This window comes from Benincasa hispida, chromosome 12 (genome assembly GCF_009727055.1).
Source record: "Benincasa hispida cultivar B227 chromosome 12, ASM972705v1, whole genome shotgun sequence".
Classification (NCBI taxonomy): domain Eukaryota; kingdom Viridiplantae; phylum Streptophyta; class Magnoliopsida; order Cucurbitales; family Cucurbitaceae; genus Benincasa; species Benincasa hispida.
Window position 1 is genome coordinate 47,606,177 of NC_052360.1, and position 21,207 is coordinate 47,627,383.

Sequence of the window (21,207 nt, forward strand, 5' to 3'; positions counted from 1 at the left end):
AATAAAGAATGAAAACCCTTAAATATTACTACTTTTTAAAAATAATTAAAAAGCCTCAAGGCCCAGGGCTTTGAGCCTTGGAGTTTCACAAAAGGCACACGCCTAAGACATGCCTTATTTTGTGAGCCTCGCCTTGGAAAGGAGAGGCGCCAAAAGTGCACTTTGGGCCTAGATGCGCCTAGGCACGCGGTTGAGAGGGCTTTTTAAAACATTGGACCTTACATTACTCCGCCTTCGAAGACACCTTGCCCTCAAGGTGTGCTTACCAAACACAAAACAAAATGTAAAATTTAAGATCAGATTTTTTTTTTCCCTTCAACATAGTGAAAACAAGGAACCCAAGCCAGCAGCCTTCTCTTCAACGTTGACCATAAATTGGGCTTCAATTTCTTCCCTTAGACTCAGCCCAAGCTCAGTCACCAACCCATGAATCCATATTCTTCTTTCTCCGTTTCCTCTGGCGTTGTTCTCCTCAAATGGGCTAGAGGCCCATTATCAATTTGCTGCCTAGAACAACACAATAGCCTTTTCTTAAGTAATCCCCACTTCCCATATAGAATATAACCCCTTATCGCCCCTAATGCAGTATTCTTCAAACATCGGACTCATAAATCAATATCCTTCTTAAGCGTAGCAGTGGGCTTCGAGCCATCCCAGCCTAATCTAACTTGGAACAATGCAGTCCCTTTTTTCACTCCATGGCCCTGCCTCCAGATACATTTTTCTCCTACCTCAACTCTAAAATGTAAGTATAAGAATTAGAACATTGCTAATTTCTTTTTCAATATAAGCATCCATCACTTAGTTAAAACGTATGTACGAGGCATAAGAACATTTAGTACCTTCAAAACTTATGCTTCATCCATCCAAAGAAGTATTTGTACACATGCTTTGTATTTAGAAAGAAGCCACATTGATATTTGGAGAAATGATATATTTTTGCTTCGGATGATAGTAAGTGACTAATTATGGCGACAGGTTTACATGGAAACTATGGAATGCTACTTTCAGGCACAATGGTGATATTTTTATGCCGACACATTTTACAAACATATGAAGCAGGAACTTACCTGCAAGTGGGTTATGTTACTGAAAAAATCAACTTCAGCATCTTTACTGTATAAGGCCTTCAGCGAACTTAAGTTTGCTACCTCAGGAAATTTCAACACCATTTCTCGCAATAAATTTATCCACTCCTGTAACCAGGAATTTCATAAAAGATAAGAAAAGAAAATCCACAAATGTAAATGGTAATTGATAACATTGTACTTCTAAGACAATGTGTGCAACATACATCAACAAAATTCTATATGCAAGAGGATAGCCGTGTGATATTAACTAAAGAATCCATTCATCAACAAAACCGTTCTTGTTGTAAAACATAGAGCATAACATAAACCAAAGATTAACAAACATGTTATTCTTCAATGTATCAGTTGAGTATTTACATCTTTCACAGAATAATTAATTAATAAAAAGTGAGTTTTGGATTCAACAGACTACATCAAAACAATAAAATAAAATATAATTTAACTCCTGGTGCACTAGAATCTTTAGTTATGCTTGTTTTGATTTAAAAGTTGTTTGTAAGTCTCTTTGTACTTTGAACATTAGCCTCTTTTCATTAATTCGATCTATCGTTTCCATTTCAAAAAAATTATATAATATATATATAATTTAACTCTACCTTTTTAACCGAGGTCTCTCTGTTCATTGCTTCCCCCATGTGCTTCAAAATAAATTTGTTTGTCAGCCGCATGATGCTTTCTTTTGACCAACTATTGTCAGATAATGTCATATTGTCAATTGATTCCTGGTGACCGTTTCCTCTTTGACCAAGAACTGAAGAAGAAAATTCGACAAAAGCGAGCAAACACCTATAAGCACTATGTCTTAGGATTAGTTCCTCTGATGACATATCATGCACGCACTGTGATAGAACAACTAATGCATGTTCCTCTGGGGTAGCACAGAAAAAATCAATATTGATTTTTTCATAACTATTGACAATTGTGTCAAAATCAAGGCCACCAATTTCCATAGAAGAGGTTGCATTTAAACCACGGATGATTTGAGCCTACAGAATATGAAAAGAAGATAGAATAATTACAACAGTATCATTTGCCTTGGATAAGAAATCACAATAAAAAATAGAATCATCAATTGAAAGAACTTGAATGCATATAGAAAATTTGAACTTTACCACACAGAGGATGGAAGAATCAACTTCTGCAAGAGCGTTGATAAGATCACATACAAGCAAACGCAAATCTTGCTCAACAAAAATCAGTAACGGAGAAACTGCTTTCAAGATTTTTGTTGTACTCCCGCTCCCTAGAATGGGAACCACATTTTGTACTATTTGCAAAGTATCAGCATGAGATTCTGCAAGGCAAAGTAAGAGATTCAAATCATTAACAAAATTCTAATTCTAATTTGACGTGTCAATTCTTACAGTATTTTCCTGCTAAAAATAAAAAGGAGAATATTCTCACCAGAAGTACGACCAGTCTGAGTTAAGTATGGGAGTACGATTTCTACAAACTTCTTAGCATGCAATTGCTCCCTTACAAACTTCGAGAGTAATTTGAAAATTCTTATCATCGGTCCATTAAGGTGTCCTACCAATTTCCTGAAATGATGACATGCGAAATTATTACAAGTCTGTTATGGTATATAAATTTTATTGTCCGTCCATATAAAATTTAGCATGGTACCTGAAACATATCAAACAGATACATGTCATACAAAAACACATTATGACCAGTGTTCTTAGAAGTGTGGAGAGCAATAGCGCTTTCAAGAGTGAAGAGTTAGCAATACACATATATCATAATTATGTTGAAGGGTAGAACCGTAGAATCTGGGAAAATCATTTTTGGTTAATCAAATATTAATAAATGACATTGATGACATTGAAATTAAAATGTGGAAAGATAAGAATAATTTGTACACATTAATCTTCTATAGAACTTCAAAACTTCAAACTCGTACCTAATAATGATAGTTTTTACTTGATTTATTCTATTACTTCATTACAATTAAAATAATGCTCATGTTATAAAGTTAGAATGAATCAATTAAAATTATAAATCTTCTTTTGAAATGCTAATTAAGTTTTAAATTTTTTAAAAAAGAGCTTATACCATGCGATTATTTTTTAAATTTGGATAATATTTCACAAATAACTTCTGAAACAAAATATTTTTTTATGAAAACAACCATGTTCATTAAAAAAAGAAGGAAAGAACAAAAGGGCATACAAAACCTCTTGACACAAAATATAAAATTGTTATCGATTGTGATTTCAGAATTTAAAAGCATATTTGACAACAATTTCGGATTTTCAAAGCATATGTTAAAATATAATTCTAAATTCTAAAACAGAGAAATATACGTTAAAATAGTGATGCACGTCAAAGTTTTTCGAAATATGAAATAGAAAAAGTGAAGGAATTAGTTATTAAAAAGAAAAGGTTCAAGTACAAGGGTCTACAAAATTACATCTCGTATCCTTGAAGAAGAAGAAATAAGATATGCCTTGAAGAATCTTGGGAAGAACAAAGCTCCTACCAGTTGAATTTTTCATAAAATTTTGGAGATAATTCTCAGGGGATTTCAAGCAGCTTTTGAGGAATTCTATGAAAATGGGAAGCTGAATGCTTGTGTCAAGGAGAATTTCACATGCTTAATTCCAAAGAAAGAAGATGCGGTTTCAGTCAAAGACTTTAGACTCATTCATTAGTCTCACCAACTTAACATACAAAATTGTGGCAAAAGTCTTAGTTGAGTGACTAAAGAAAATTATGCTTGATATTATAGCACCCAACAAAAGTGCCTTCATCAAAGAAAGGCAATTCTTAGATCCGATTCTCATAGCCAATGAAGCAGTCGAAGATTATAGAGCTAAAAGGAAAAGTGGGTTGATTCTCAAATTAGACATGGAGAAAGCATTTGATCAAGTGGATTAGACTTTTCTTGAAAAGGTCCTAATTGAAAAAAAAATTGATGCAAAATGGATAACATGGATGATGGGCTGTCACAAATCCAAGATTCTCTATATTTATTAATGGAAGACCAAGAGGCCGAAATATAGCTTCAAGGGGTGTTCGTCAAGGGGATCCTCTATCACCCTTTTCCTTTTGATAAGTGAAGTATTGAGCTTGTTAATAGCAAAGCTTCATGAAAAAGGCTTCTACGAAGGTTTTCTGGTTGGGAAGGAAAAAGCTCGTGTCTATTTTACAATTCGCAAACGATACCTTGATTTTTTGCAAATATGGTGTACGAATGCTTGATAATCCGAGGAAAATCATAGAATTGTTTGAATGGTGCTCGGGGCAAGAAGTAAATTGGGAAAAATCAGCGCTAGTTGGATTATATTTAGATGATCAAACAGTTATCAAAGCAGCTGCGAGACTGAATTGCTAAGTAGGCACCTTGCCTTTCACATACCTTGGATTACACTTGGGGGGCTATCCAAAGAAAGCCTCCTTTTGGCAACTGGTCATTGACAAAATACCAATCAAGCTGGATCAAGCTGGACAAATGGAAAAGGTACAATCTATCAAGAGGGGAAGAGCAACACTTTGTAAGTCTATCCTTTCTAATTTACCCACTTACTACATGTCCTTATTCCTCATGCCGGAAAAGGTAGCTAATTCAATAAAGCGATTGATGAGAAATTTCTTTTGGGAGGGACACAAAGGGGGTAAAATTAATCATTTGATCAAATGGGAGGTAATCTCTCGAAATCAAAAGCATGGTGGATTGGGCCTTGGTGGGCTAAAAAAGAAAAACATGGCATTACTTGCCAAATGGGGTTAGAGATACTTTAACGAGGAAGATTCCTTTTGGCACCAAGTTATTGGAAGCATCCATGGAAAGGACTTTTTAATTAGCACACGGCAGGAAAAGTTAATTTAAGCCTTAGAAGTCCTTGGATTAGCATTTCAAGAGCATGGGTTAAAGTTGAAGCCTTAGCACTTCACGAACTCGGAAATGGAAACAAAATCAGATTTTGGTTGGATTCATGGGCAGACAAATTGTCTTTAAATGTACACTTTTCAAAAATATTTAAGACTGCTCTTAATCCACAAGGATCAGTAGCAGAACATTGGGATTTCATTCATTCTTCATGGTCAGTGGTCCTTAGAAGACTCTTGAAAGACGATGAACTAGATGAATTTCAGAATCTTATTGGGCAGATCTCAAGGAAAAAGGTGATTGACAACTCTGATACTCGATTCTGGTCCCTAGAATCAGGGGGTTCTTTTTCGGTCAAGTCATTGGTTAATCATCTCCAAATCTCATCCCCGCTGGAAAAAGACTTAGAAAAGGAAATTTGGAAGACCAAAAGTCCGCGCCAGGTCAATATCACAATTTGGATTATAATTTTTGGATCCTTAAATTGTCCGGAGACACTTCAAAGAAAACTTCCGACACACTGTTTGTATCCTTCAATCTGCCCCCTTTGTATGGCAAATAATGAAACCCAGCAGCATCTGTTCTTTGAATGCTCTAACACTATTAAATGTTGGCAGAATCTATTTAATATATTTGGCATCAGATGGGTATTTGGCAGGTCCTCCCGTGATAATACATTGCAGATTCTAATTGGACCTAAGCTGAAAGTGGGCCCAAGGGTGCTAAGGATTAATGCAATCAAAGCACTATTATCGGAAGTGTGTTTCGAGAGAAATCAAAGAATATTCCATAAGCAATCCATTGGCATAATCATTTCGAATCTGCAAAATTTAACGCCTCCTTGTGGTGTTCCCATTCCAAATTCTTCAAAGATTATTCAGTACAAGACATAAGTCTAAATTGGAGCTCTTTTAGCTATATTGCTCAGCCTAGATAGTATAACTCTCTTGGCTATATTGCTTTGTTATTATTCTATTATATTGAGATAGTTTGTAAGGAAATGATGAGGACGGTAAGGGGGTGTCAACCTAGTTGAGATGTCTGGGTGCATCCCCTGATCCATAGACCTTTTTATTCATTGTATAATCTTCTTGTATTTTGAGCATTAGTCTCAGTTCTTTACATCAATAAAGAGACTCGTTTCCTTTAAAAAAAAAAAAAAAGAAAACGAAAAAAGAAATTACATCACGTGGACCTATAAAATTATATCTCCAGTTTTCCCATCATCAAGGAGTTACAGCCCTCGATATTTTTTCCTTTAATTTGGTCTTATTTCCATATTCCTCAACAACTACCGGAAATATAGTGCATTTTGGTGAGAAGGTCGAACAAAAGAGGACCAAGGCTTTTTGCTTAAGTTTTTATTTCTTAATTCAACATACTTTGTTTTTTGAATTTTCACATAAGTGAGAACACTTTTAACAAGCCAAGACATCTAAGCAGGTGAAGGCCCTCTAGGGACCGACTTAAACAAGGGAAACAACCTGCAATACTATTTCAAAAAGTATAAAATATCACAATTGCTACTCCAAACATAAAATTCTACATTAATATTTAACATCACTACTATCACCACTAATTCCATAACTAATAATTCTAAAAGAATATCTTTTTCTAACAAGAAAAAATTTCTGAAAAGGAATAATAAACGTTCAAGGGATAAAAAAAAAAAAAAAAAAAAACTCCCTAAGAGAGTGAAAATAAAGGAAAACAATAACAATAAGATTCACTTATTCTACCGTTTGTTTGCCTTCAATGTTTTTTTTAGATTAAAAGAATATACACGTGTAAATTTTTATTAAAACAAAAAGAAAAGAAAAAACTCATTGATATAATAAAAAGGAACAAAAGTTCAATAGGTACAATCTCCCCTAGAGTGGAAATAAATTTAAAAAAATAATAATAACATCAATGATTTTGAAGCCTAAATAATAAAGTAGTGATGTTTAAATTGTCCCTAACTCGAACCTTTATATTTCCAGAATAGACAAATTATTAATGTTTAAGAAACATTTCGAATATACAAATTAATATTATTCTTCTAATAATTACATGAGGTGTAGTGGCATTAAGCCTAAGTGTGTTTAAACTGAGGCGTACGCCTCTTATGGTCAAAGAAAGCGTAACTCTCTATGCTATAAGTTAGGGTCTTGCATCTAACCGTCAAAAGCCTTTTAACCCTAGGATATGGAATACTATTCACACAATAAACATGAAAATTGCATGGAATGCATGCCTGATCTTTTAACAATTTACAGAACAGGTAGATAGTACTAATTTATAGTACTAATTTTTCCATTAATATATTATTTTAGCAAGCTGATACAATCTTCTAATACAAAAAAAGAATGCAGACACCAATTATTAAGATGATTGCTCGTGTTCAACATGGTAGATAATAGTTAACAGAACAAATAATAAAATCACATCATCATAGGAAAAACACATACCTCTTTTTTGCATCACCACTTTGGAAAAGAACATGCAAGTTTTGAATAAGCGAATCAAGATTTGGAAGTAGAACGCTTCTCACAGCACTATCATTGCCATCCAACTCACCATCAAAAGTCAACAAGTTTTCAATAAACTGAAGAACAAACGATATGATGGGTTGAGATGCTGTTGAGATAGTGAGGATGAAGAAAATATCAGGAACAAGATTCCTCTCTCTAGCCAACAGTGGCACAAGTTTGTGGCTTCTGCTCATGGCAAGAAAGCAAGAGAAAAGTGAACTTGGCTTTTCACTACTTGAGCCCTCGTGCTTGAAACTCTCGATTGAAGATTTAACAGACATAAAAAATAGGTCCCAGAATTCGATTTCAAAATCAAAACCCTCGTACTTGTAAAGAACGACAGAAATGACTCTGAGACATAAAGACCTTAAATCTTTGTGCTGCTTCACAGCTGTACTGGTCTGCTTAGAAGAAATGAAAAAATCGTTAGTATCCAAAGCTTCAAGTTCCATAATTAATCAGCAATCTCATGTAATCAATGAAGAATACAAGAAAATAAATGAAAGATGAGAAAATTAGCATTTAGCTTCCCTAAAGTAAATAAAACAATGACAAAAGGACTTGAAACTTGACTACCTTAACTACAAGGTAAATGAGAAGACTTCCCCACCAGTACAGAACTCAAACACCCAGTAAAAAAATATTTTGACCAGAAATTAATAACACACCATTCAGATATCTTAATTGTGTAAAGAAGGGGAGGTAGTATCAACAAACGCAGATAGATGGTCACATTTATGATGGAAGGAAAAAACAGGGACGGGAAAGTAATGTGAAAAAAGTTGATATCAAAGAAACACCTAATATGAATGGAAGCATTACCAGGCCAGTGAATGCTGCTTCTTTGTCCATCTCAAGCAAATTATTATCGTGCGTCTTTCCATTTTCAAATAAAGACACTTGCCTTGCCACATGAAGACTTGCCGTGCAACTTGCCAAAACTCGGACAACACAACCCAATATTATATTGAGAAATGGACTAACAAGCATTTCATCAAAAACAGTAAGAACCTCTTCAATAACATGCATAAAACCATATTTCTTCTTCCATGACAATGCTACTATACTTTCTGTTGAGAAGTACTTCAAGATGTCAGTCGCTGACGCATTAATTGAAACCAGGTGTAAGTTACAAAACCAGTTAGCACTTGCATCAGCTTCCCTTGGAATAATGTTCAAGGGCTTCAATAACAGAGCAAAGAAAAGTGGAAGCTCTATGGTATCAAGTTGTGCAAAGAACTGAAGGACAGCTTTTCGAAGATTTACGCTGGCTTGCTGCCATAAATGAAATATCAAACTCAGTATTCAATGTGATTTTGATTCCTTTAATATATAAGATTAAGTCGCCCATACTATCAAATTGAAAACGAGCCATCCTTCATGGCAACTTTATGCATAATAAACAACCAAATGCTCAAGTCTGCTTGACTAAAAGTCTAAAACCACCGAGAATGATCAAGATTAACCAAATATTTTAAACCAGTCAATCAATCAAATCAAACAAACTATGCATGCAAGTAATGCTTCACTAACAAAAACGATGACATCGTTCAAGTATAATCAAATGTGGCATACTGATTAGCAAACAATCAACCAGAATAACCCATACACACAAGTACGCTCTAAAAACAGTAACAAATACTGACAAATCTCTTGAATAACACAAAGATGTTATTCCGAGTATCATCATAAACAATATATACTGTACCCAATAAAGAATATACCTTATGGGAACCAAGAACCTTCAATTTTCTAACTTTTGGCATCAATAAGCGAGTAACTAAAGGTACAAGCTTAGGTCTGTGTCGTTCATCAATTTGATTTTTTTCTTTTAACAAGCTCCACCTTGTAAGTTCTTCTCTCAAAGTCTTGGGGGAGATCAAATTTTTTAGATGTTGTTCATATGGGATCAAGAAGTCATCTTTCCACATTAAGAGGCAATCAAGGACCTTGCTTTGAATTTCAGCATCATTATCGTCCAAAAGCCTAGAAAATTCAACCAAAGCACGCATACAAAGAAGCATTAGAGTCAAGAACCAGCAGTTTCCTCTATGGAAGAAATATACAGAAGCAAAAAGATGATTCAATATAAATCTTTGTGAAATTGGATAGAAGAGAGCAGGCCTTCCATTAATTATAATACCAACCTCTGCTCCAAAACTTCTTTAAGAAAGTCACTCTTGTAAAAAGACTTCAGGTTACGGGTTTTTCTCAGCAAGTTTAACCACTCCTTCAGCACACATTTCCACTCCTTGCTTTTGCATGCATATTGTTTGAATGAATCGACACTAATTTCAAAGGACAAACAAAAAAATATTGTAAATAAGAAAACTGCAGGAGTGGAGTAAACATTAGACCTGTAGAAATAAAAAAATGAGGTATGAAACCATTTATAAATCACCTATCCACGTGACCAGTGTTGTAGCCTAAAAATGTTAAGAACAGAGGCAACATCCGTTGAGACTGAGATTCAACAATAGTCGAATTTTTTTGTAATGATTGAAGCACCAAGGATAACAGAGTAAAGAGTGGCGTACTGTCTGGTGAAGGAACAACAAATGAGCGGAAGCATCTGACTAGATCTGGAAGACAAAAAGTGTGAAACCAAACTTCAAAAAATTATTCTGAACCCCCGACACAACAGAGAATAGGCCACTCTTTTATTGCACAGAAACAAGTATTTTTTTTCTTTTTTCTTTTCTGTGTGTGTGTGTGTGTGTGTGGGGGGGGGGGTAAGCAAAAAAAAGAACTGTTTGTTTAACCATAAAATGACAAACAACTCTTCTACTAAAACAAGGAACTTAACTATGCATTTTAAAATTGGAGCACATTATTTTAAATGAAATTATGAAGCTAAAGAAAATCACAATGGCACGTGCAAGCACACCATTTAGTTCGTCAGATGATTCAGCAGTATCTCTGCCTGGTTGATCAAGTAGAAATAACCACTGCTGAAAATAACAGATTAGTTTATCCCACAGAAATCCCGAGAGTCTTCTGATTAAAAAGGCAAGACAATCAGATGCTTGATCCCATATATAGCTAAAGCGGTTTTGGAAAATGCCAATAATCCCATTTAAAGCAACCAATAAGTATGCCTCAGGTATCCTTTTAGTCGACAAGGCCATCTGCACTCTAGAGATTAATAATATAATACTTCTGCTGGTAGATATTGAAGTAGGGGTTGATTCAATGGTGAGAAGATGACAAAGGACCTGACACAATTAGAGAGTGAATCCAGAGCTCCAAAGCACAAAGTCAAACAAGAAAATAAAGGAACATGGACAAACTTACCTCACTGCCTACCGAATCATCAGAACATTGTTCCAAATTTTCAGTTTTCATCTCGTTATCAATTGAAGGGTCCTTTGTAAGGGTGGCAGACTGCAAAGGCTCATAGTGGCACAATATTCTGAGAGTAGATATACGAACCCCCTTATCTGGGTGACGCAAATTATCTGCAAACACTTGTACAGCATCTTCAACCTTATCTGCTTGAAACTCTTCAGAATACGATCTTTTGCTGACCCCTGGCCTACAATTAACACGGTTAAGGGAATACTACATGCTTCCAACAACCAAGGTTGGAGATGAAATAATGATTAGAAGGTAGAAAAATTTTTCTAGAATGCAAAATTTCCAACTTACCCATAAATAAAATCCAAATAATCAGCTACAGCTACCAAGACTTGTGAACATGAGCTATATCTTTTGGCAAGGTACACAAATCTATTTTAATTCTTCAAGCCCAACCTTCTTACTAGAGAGCAACTTAAGGTAAGAACCTATGGTGGCACCAATTATGCTTTCCAAATTTTCTTTAGGGACGCCAAATATGTCGCCTAAAAGAGCATGAATAAATTCAACTGTAGTTCTTAAAGAGAAATAAAATGGAGCACCTAAAAGTGGTAGTAGCCTCAACTAGTGCAATAAAGATAACCAAAGCCATATTTTACATATCTAGTCTGGGTATGCGTGTGCAAAAACAAACCATATTCAACTAGAAGAAGCACCTTTCCATTTGTTGTATAAGAGCAATAGGTACTTATTATGTTAATCTTATACACCCATCTAATCAATATCACTGTCATAAAGAAAATAAGATAAAATAAACCATTCTCATATTAGATTATTAAACTTTACCTTCAACTGTACAGAGCCGATCAAGTGCATCAATCAAGTCCACTAGTAAGGATGAATTGGCTTGAAATTTTACAATATATGGACAACAACGAATAACACCCCATAAAATAGCCAATTTAGATTCATTAATATCAATCGTGGATGAATTGTGTTGCACAAAATCAGTGATCTCTTTAATCCAATGGCCAAGGATTTTAAGGATAAAATTATTAATCCTTGTAACTTCCTCTTTGGATGTACATAACACTTCTGTTGGTAATCTCTCACAGAAGGAAAGCAGAAGATAAATAACTTCTTCAGGTGAAGATTCTAACAATTCATTCATTGCTCTGAAAATGCAAAAGCAGACCCGTTAGATTTCTCATTTCTCGTCTATTTTGCCATAAAATATCAAATAAAAATGATATATACCTTAAAATGTTAGTTCTGAATGCGCATAGTACACTAGCATCCTTCTCCATTATTTCTCGTACAAAAGTCAATAAACTAAAAAACAAAAACCTCAAATATGTTACTAAAATTAAAAAAACATAAGGTAATATATACCAAGTGTCACATTTTATGAAGACCATGCTGCTCATACCTACTGCTGTTTAGTTGAAATATTGGAGCCCAACGCAATGAGCAGCCAGAAATACATAGAGTGTCCTCAGAACTTTGAAGACCTTCAAGAATAACTAACATTAATTGCAAAATCGTATCAACGATTATGGATAAATCACCCTCCATTGGAAGGCTTGGAGTTGTGGCAAACTTCAACACAAGTAAGTCGACAAGCTCAAGCATTGGTTTGTATTCTGTGAAACATAACAGATTAGAAGCTTTCGTAGAGTAATAGAATTTTAAGAACATGGCCAACACTAGAAAATTGGAAGAAAGGAATACTTGTCAGATATCTAACCATGAAGTTTTTTCCAATTCACATTCTGAGCTGCTGAAGCAAGAAGCATCAAGAGGTGATTTATATAAACCATGTAATCATTAGAAATGGCATCTGTTATTTCCTCAAACAAGCATTTCCATATCATATCCAATTCCTTGGGATCCATTTCTTCGCATAACCTCTGACACACACACTTCAACACTTCTAAGATGCCACCTGAACCTGGAGTAGAGAGACAGACAGAAACAATAAGAGGAATTGAAAATGTGGAAACCGTTGTGGAGAGAGAAAGATATGGTCAGTAATCAAAGTACGGATAATCATTGACATATTAAATCACACAACAGTATTTGCAAATGGAACAAGGACAGGATGATTTTCTCTCCCTCTCCCAATCTGGCAGGAATACTATTAGGGTGTTATTAGAGTATTAAGAGTATATCAACAATTAGTTAGAAAAGTAGGTGGGAGAGTGGTTATAAATAGAGAGAGGGTAAGAAGGGATGAACCTAGGCCTTATTGTGGTGAGTGAATTAGAGCTTGAGAGAGCTCTGAAGAGGGGACGAGCGTCCAAGTACCTCAAAAACAATGGGCTTATCTTGTAAGTTCTCATTCTTTTCTGGTTCCTATCACCCCCACACCCTCTCTCTGTCGAAGTATAGATTATATAGGAGGCTGTTAGAGCGACATCCCATGATTAACAATGACATGTCCATAAAACAAACTTAGAGAGATGGATTATAAAAGTAACAAACAATTAGCAATATATGGAACCAGTAAATTTGATAGAAAGAAATCCACCTTGGCTGGAGTCTCGGCCAATTTCAAATGTTTGACCACTAATCAAAAAGCGAAACACCAGCTCTGCTCTTGAATGAAACCTTGATGAGGTTCCTCTCAGTGTGTGAAATAGCAGGGCACTAGCGCCATATTCTCTTGTAGCTGAAGGTTTTTTAACAACTTCCAATATTATCCGTTTAATTCCTGCATCAATTAAAAGCCAAAAAGGGTAAAAGGCGTTAGGAAATCTGCAGCTTTATAGATTAACAAGTGTGTGTGTGCGCGTGAACGTGTCAGATTTTCAAGACTTAGCCATATACTAAATATACCACCATCCATATCAATTAGTGGGTCCTCTACAACATCTCAAGCATTTTCCCCTCCTAACTTGAATTAGGTAGACATCAACGGTAGAAGGAACAGCTCTAGAGCATATTAATACAATAGACAAAGCTATTCTGATAGCTAGTGGAAATGCAAATATGTCCAAGTCTATTACTTTCTCTGACAAGTGACATAAACCCTAACGATTGGAAGGATGGATGCTTCTCATGGATGACTAGGAATGAATCACGCTTTCAATTAAATGGTTGAAAGTGAGACCAAGGACAAGCTGGTAAACCTCATGAAATATTGAACCAATTTTTTATTATAACCCTCTAATGTATGTAACATAAATCAACTTTCTTTTTCATGATAGAAAAAGAAAATAAAAAATTAGGTTTCCTCTTGATATAAATTAACAACTTCTCGCCAAACTTATGATGGAATCTTATCTTAACACGTCTTAGATGAAAATTCTTGACTACTTGGGGAAAAGAAGTTTGTAACAGCACAATTCAGTTAATTTATATCAAGAGGGAACCTAAAGGAATTTCCTAAAGTCGCCTATCAAAAAGAGATTAAATTTCATTTTCATCTTTTTAATGAGAAACCATACATTCATTGAGAGAAATGTGACGCCTACTAAATACTCATGGGAGGAGGGATAAAAAAATGTAACTACACCTGAGAAAAGTTAGTAGTGTTCTCTTGTCGTACAGTTAATGTAACTACACATGAGAAAAGCTAGTTATGTTTTCTAGGCGTACAGTTATGTGGTGTTTTCTAGGCGTACAGTTATGTGGGAGGGATATATGTTGGTCCGTCCGCTTAGGGAAAGAGAGATTTTATTTTACATAAATATTTTGTCGTAGGAAGGAGAGTTTCAGCCCCCTCTTTTTTTTGGAAAGAAAACGAGTTTCTTTATTGATAAAATAGTGAGACAAAAGCTCAAGGTACAATAGTATTATACAATGAACAATAAGGCTAAGGATCAGTGGGCGCACCCGGATATCTCAACTAGGTTGACACCCCATAGCACCCTCATCATATAAAAAAAAAAAAAAAAAAAAAAAAAAACGGACTAGATTGCAGCTGGAACTAGTTATTACAACAGAAACAGCTTAACCAGACCAAACCGTACAAGAATTAGAAACAAGAAAGAACAAAGAGTGAAAAGAACCAAGAAACAAAAAACAGCAATTGAGACAAAGGGCATAAAGTCTGGAAAGATAATAGCTCTCCAATTCAGGTTGAACTCTTGGATGTTGTAACTTTCAAAATGCTTGGAGAGGATGCATCAAGATGAAGCATTGCGACAGGCGGTTTCAAAATGATCCAAACAACCAAGTGATTTGCTATTGAACACCCTCTGATTTCTTTCAAACCATAATTCTGCCAGTATTGCTTTTACCGCATTAAACCAAAGTAAACGAAAGGATTTATTGAAGCACGTCCCAACTAAAAGTTGCTGCACATTTCCTCGAAAGTCTTTGTTGAACACCCAAGATACACTGAAGATAGAAAACAAATTCTCCCAGCACCTAACTGAATAAGAGCACAAAAAGAAAAGATGATTGCGGATCTCCACCGTGCGGACAAATGGATGGGGAAAGGTAGCTGGAAGGCAATTTGTGCTGCATTACTGATGCTACATTCAAGTGACCAAACAGCATAATCCAAACAAGAATGTTCACCCTTCGTGGGCTATTTGTCTTCCAAAGGACCGTATATAGAGATGTCCAATTTCTCCAAGGGGTTGGGGGTCCCGCAGGCGGGGCAGGGATTCCCCGATTAGGTAGGGAATGGGGGAGGGAGTGGGGGAAAAAATTCCCTGTGAGCTAAACGGGGACGGGACGAGGAAGCATTCCCCGTCCCCGTCCCCTGCCACTGCCCGCCCCGATTAGTTTCTACATATTTATTTAATATAGTTATCTAATGTAATGTTATTATTATTATTATTATTATTATTATATAATATATAAATTTAAATTTCAAGTTTGATTATTTATTGGGAAAGATAATGAATATGTTTAAATTGAATAATTAAAATTAGATTACATATGTGAATAATTTTATTTATATTTATTTATATTTATTTCTTTCTACTAAAAAATAATTAGTTTTTTTAGGTAAAAATTTGAGTAATTTATCTTTAAATTCAAATTGTCATGTAAAACTAACCATAATAAACAATTTAGTGATAAAGTTAATTATTTAATTAAAATTTGTTCACATTAATGATTTAAATTAATTTTATTTTATTAAAAAAAATTCCCACGAGAAACCCGATCCCTGCGAATTCCCCGTGGGAATCCCCACCCCACCCCGTGGACATTTCTAGTCGTATACATCAATTTGTCCATAAGGGAAGATGGAGAGAGATGAGTTTTGAGAGACTTAACCGAAAAAATCCAATTGTCTACTAAAGACAACGATCATTTATCAAAGGCATCTGAAACTCTCCTTGCTGCAATTTTGCCAAGCAATTCCTAAAAGTCAAGCATTTTTTCTTCCTTTAACAAAGGACGAAAACTAATTAACCAAGAGGCCAAGGAACCGTCCCAATGATCGGCTACGGAAACTTTTGGAAAGATGGCAATTCTGAAGAGTCTTGGAAACATAATATGAAAATGAACTTCCACTTCCCACAATCAAACCAAAATGCAATCCAACAACCACTTCCTAACTTAAATTTAGCCAAAGCCTCCACTTTCAACCAAGTTCTAGAAATACTTACCCAAGGGCTTCTCAAAACTCTTACCATCTTTACTAGCCATGTGCCAATTGAAAAAGTCTTTACCAAGAATGCTTCTAACCACTTTGCACCAAAACGAATCTTCTTCTTCGATGTATCTCCACCCCCATTTAGCTAGAAGGGCTAAATTTTTTTGCCTTGAAGCCACCCAAGCCGAGACCACCAGCTACTGAAGATCTTTGAACTAATTCCCATTTCACCAAATGATTTATCTTACTACCATTATGGCCCTCCCAAAAGAAGTTTCTTAGTATCCTTTCCAAGGTTGAAATGACACATTCGAGCATTAGAAATATTGACATGTAATGGGTGGGGAGATTAGATAGGACAGAATTGCATAAGATAGCTCTTCCTCCTCAAAGATTACATCTTTCCCATTTATCTAGTTTTGCATGAACTTTAACTACCACTAGTTGCCAAAAAGAGGATTTCTTTGGATACCCACCCAATGGTAAGCCAAGATAAATTAAGGGGAGATGATCAGCCTTACAATTCAGATTTGCAGCCGTGGTTAACAACTCGTTCTCATCCACATTAATACCATATAAGGCCGATTTGTCCTAGTTTACTTTTTTACCGGAACACCATTCAAAAAACTCAACTGCTTGCTTTAGCTTGGCAAGCATAATGTTGTCATACTTGCAAAATAATAAAGTATCATTCACAAACTGGAGAATGTAAACATGAATCTTTTCTTTTCCCACCACGAAGCCTCCAATTATACCGGATTGAATGAGGTTGTTCACTAAAGCGCTTAACACTTCACTAACAAGGAGGAATAGAAAAGGTGAAAAGGGGGTCACCCTGTCTAATTCCCCTTGTAGCAACCACTCTCCCTCTTGGTCTTCCATTGATGAAGACTGAATATCTAGGGTTCTTGACGCAGCCCATTATCCATTCAATCCATTTCTGACCAAATTTCTTATTTCTCAATACTTTTTTTTTCTAAGAAATCCCAATCAACACGGTCGAAGGGCTTCTCTAGATCTAACTTTAAGGATCCACCCCTTCTTCTTTTTGGCCCGACAATCCTCCACCACTTTTTTAGATATAAGAATTGGGTCCAATATTTGTCTTCCTTCAATGAATGTGTTTTGGGACGGAGCAATGATAGTAGACACCACTTTTTTTAGCCTCTCAGCCAACACCTTAGCAATTACCTTATAAGTCAAAGTAGTTAAATTGATTGGCCTGAAGTCCTTGACAGCAACAACAATTGCCTTTTTTTGTATTAGGCAGATGAAGTTTTCCTGAACACATGCATTAATTCTTCCATTTTTGTAGAATTCCTCAAATATGGAATGGAAGCTCGACTTGACTAAGTCCCAAAATTTCAAAAGAAACTCAATTGTGAATCCATCAAGACTAGAAGCTTTGCATTTTCCAAGATTCTTGACGACTGCTTTGATTTCTGATTTTGAAAATTTGGCCGTAAGCAACAAATTCTGGTTAGAGGTGATACAAAGCCAATCAAAATTCAGAGGAATGTGTCTCCAACCCGAGCTTCTAAGGTATAGATTTTCATAAAAATCCAGAATTAAGCTTTCAATTTCCCTAAATGATTTAGTTGGCATCCCTTGATCGTTTACCAATCCAGTAATAAAATTTCTTCTTTTCCTTGCTGCAAGGAATCTGTGAAATGTTTTCATCTCCCAATCTTAACCAATTCAACTTACTTTTCTCAATTAAGTTAATTTCCTCCATCCTATACAGTGATATCAATTCAGCCTTGAAGAAGGATCTAAGGTCACTTCAATCCCGGAGAGAAGAATCGATTCAACAAGAGCATCCCATTTTTCAATTTCTTTTAACAGACCCTCTTTCTTTTCTTCTTTATTACTCTTGAAAGTCAGTATGCCATGCCTTAACTATTGTTTTCACCTTTCTCAATTTGACACTAAGAGCAAAACCAGCCCCATCACAACTCATCCATGCCCTTTCAATGATTTTACCATCCTTGTTAAGCAACCAACTATTGCAAAATCTAAAAGGGGAGGGGGACCCCAACAGAAAGAGCCGGCTTCAAATAATAGAGGAAAGTGATCAGAAAAAATTTGGGCTTGCCTATTAACTCTCGAGCTTTCGAACTCCTCATCCCAAGCTTTAGTGATGAAAAACTAGTCAATTAAAGATCTTACAACAGAATTTCCTATCCAAGACCAAGTGAACCTGCCATTGCAAAGAGGGACCTCCAAGAGTTTAACTTGATCAATAAAATCATTAAAATTCCTCAAACCTTTAGTGTTTCAACGTTTCAACTACCATTATCTTACTCATATCCCATATGTCAAGATACCACCTGACGTGCCAAAAGTTTCCACAAATTCCCAACCTATATCCTTAGAGCTCCATAGGGATTTGATGAAATTTACATCGAAGTTTGACTTTTGAATTAGCACTAAAATAGGATTATGCTTTTTCAAGAATCTTTTGAGAGTCAATCTCTTGTTTGCATCTTTTAATCCTCTCGTATTCCATGACACAATTTTCATTATTATCCAGACAATTTATAGAACTCTACCTCCACTGTTGATATTCAATCCAAGACAAGTCTGCAATCAGTGACCATGGACTTCTAATGAGCTGGAATTTCAAAGGATTGAACTAATGAGGGCCAGTCAGAAGCTTTTTTATCAATTTCTTCCTTCGTCTGAAACAGGCCATTGAGATTTGTCTGTAATGGCGCCTCTTGTCCCAGCTCCTCTGGACCTTCATTTTTATCAATACGACCCGCTTCTTCACTGCTTATGCTGAAAGGAGATTCAAGGAATGCTTCACCCTTTCTTTTTGAAGAAAAAACCGGAGTGTGGATTGGAGTACCTCTCAAAAATTTTACCTTCGAGTTAAGCAAGGAAAAAGTAGAGTGTTTAAATTGTGGAGGATGGGAGGATTGGGAATCCGACTTGTTAACTTGAGTGAGGATTTGAATTTGAACATAGCTTGCTTCCAACAGATCCAGATTCTGCTCTAATAATAGCTTGATGGAAATTATCTTCTTAGAGGACTCCTTCAAACGCTTTCTTCTGACAAAGTGCTTAGGAAATGATTTGAATGACATTTAGCCTCTGTTGGGGTCGCTCTAGACACTGCCTTGATCGAGGAGAAGATAGCTGAAGAGGAATTCGCTTGAGAAAATGAGAAGTTGCTTGAACTTTTTCCGGAGGACGCTTTGCTAAGTACTAAAACGGCAATAGAAAGAGGTGCCAACGGTTATGATGTAACAAGGGATGAAGTTTTGCTATTGGAGGAGCTTGGAGTGGGGCCAAGTGTCAATTGGACTCCCTTTTTTGGGTATGTCAACCGATTTGGCCTGCAACAGGTCTAATTTTTTATTTGCCACGTCATTTAAACTTGGATTCTCATTGGACATGAAAAATGGCTAGGCCGTAAACTTCTTTTTCCTCTATAAATGAGGCGCTTCGACTTCCTTTAATGAGTTCATACCACACTTGCAGTGGGAGAGCTCTGATGAGAAGAAGGTGGTTCTCCGAAAGCTGAGAGCTGCAAAAGGATTTCTTGAGAATCCTGGCTTTGATTGCACCGAAGTTAGGAAGGCCGAAATTTAGGTTCTTCAATAGCTTCAATATCACCGAAATTAAGGAAAAAATTACCACGATTTTCATCTCTCAATTCAATTGTTGTCGGCGTATAACCGCTTAAATTTTGTTTAACTTTAACCTTTGCTTCCGAGCAGTTGATTAAGTTCAACATATCTAAAGAAATGCTTTCAAGCCCTCCAAATAAGCTCCTATTGCGTTAAAAACGTTATTGTTCCAACAACCGAGAGGCAAATTTTTTATGGAGATCCAACCACCAAAACCTTTTACTACTTATGGTCTTCAATAGCTTCAATATCACCGAAATTAAGGAAGAAATTACCACGGTTTTCAACTCTCAATTCAATTGTTGCCGGCGTATAACCGCATAAATTTTGTTTAACTTTAACCTTTACTTCCAAGCAATTGATCAAGTTCGACGTATCTAAAGAAATGCTTTCGAGCCCTCCAAAATAAGATCCTATTGTGTTAAAAACGTTATTGTTCCAGCAATCGAGAGGAAGATTTTTTATGGAGATCCAACCACCAAAACCTTTTACTACTTATGGTCTACTATGCTTGAGGTTGCTCCATTTTTCAAGTAAAAGATGAAAAGGCCCAAACTTCTGCCACTTACCTGGGTTCTCAACCAACTCTTCCAGATTTCCTAAAGAGATTCTAATGATTGCCTTGCTACAAACAGAGGATTAATGAAAACCTTAGTCTGAAAGTAGTCCTCCAACAATTCTACAATGTCCTTCCAATCATTAAACACAGACCGTCTTGATAAAACCCATAGACTACTGAAATCTTCCTTGAACACAGTATTATTTTTATGAACCCAAAATGAGGAAATGCTTTGTTTTGTCAGAAATGGAGTACTCTATTTTTCTGGTATAGAAGCAGAGAATTAATAATTAAATACATTTTAGATTTAATAAAAAGTTTAATATAATAATATTGTGAAATAAATTTTAAAAAAAAGTAAAAAAACAAAAGAGTAACTTGCTACTCTTTTATATATATATCCTTGTTATTATTATTAAAATTATTAAAAAAATATATTCGGGGCTGGGTCGGGGATACCGTCCCCCATCCCCACTCAGGGACCCGTTTTTTATCCCTGAGGATTTCCCACCCCGATCGAGGCGGGGACCCGACCCCGCGGGGATTTTTGCCAACCCTATTGACAGCAACGCAACCTTTTCTCCTTCCATCCTAGTTAGAAAGCTTTTCAGCATGCCAGAGAATGACCTCCAACCCTGAAACTACGGACCCATCAGCACATGAATGAATGAACGACCACCGAAAGCAAGCCAAACAACACTTCTCAACACCCAAACTGAGAAA

The 21,207-nt window shown here is 35.8% G+C and overlaps 1 protein-coding gene across 1 annotated transcript in view; it reads right to left on the bottom strand.

The window, feature by feature from the left end:
• LOC120067288 (small subunit processome component 20 homolog) overlaps positions 1-21,207 on the bottom strand; it is a 44,214-nt gene that overhangs the window by 7,528 nt on the left and 15,479 nt on the right. Inside the window, 18 exon segments of the mRNA XM_039018829.1 lie at positions 1,071-1,196; positions 1,688-2,077; positions 2,204-2,385; positions 2,496-2,632; positions 7,374-7,837; positions 8,259-8,711; positions 9,161-9,422; positions 9,584-9,724; positions 9,838-10,018; positions 10,324-10,651; positions 10,731-10,971; positions 11,085-11,170; positions 11,172-11,278; positions 11,580-11,908; positions 11,991-12,065; positions 12,163-12,376; positions 12,481-12,684; positions 13,264-13,446. Coding sequence (XP_038874757.1) covers positions 1,071-1,196; positions 1,688-2,077; positions 2,204-2,385; positions 2,496-2,632; positions 7,374-7,837; positions 8,259-8,711; positions 9,161-9,422; positions 9,584-9,724; positions 9,838-10,018; positions 10,324-10,651; positions 10,731-10,971; positions 11,085-11,170; positions 11,172-11,278; positions 11,580-11,908; positions 11,991-12,065; positions 12,163-12,376; positions 12,481-12,684; positions 13,264-13,446 — 4,103 coding nt within the window.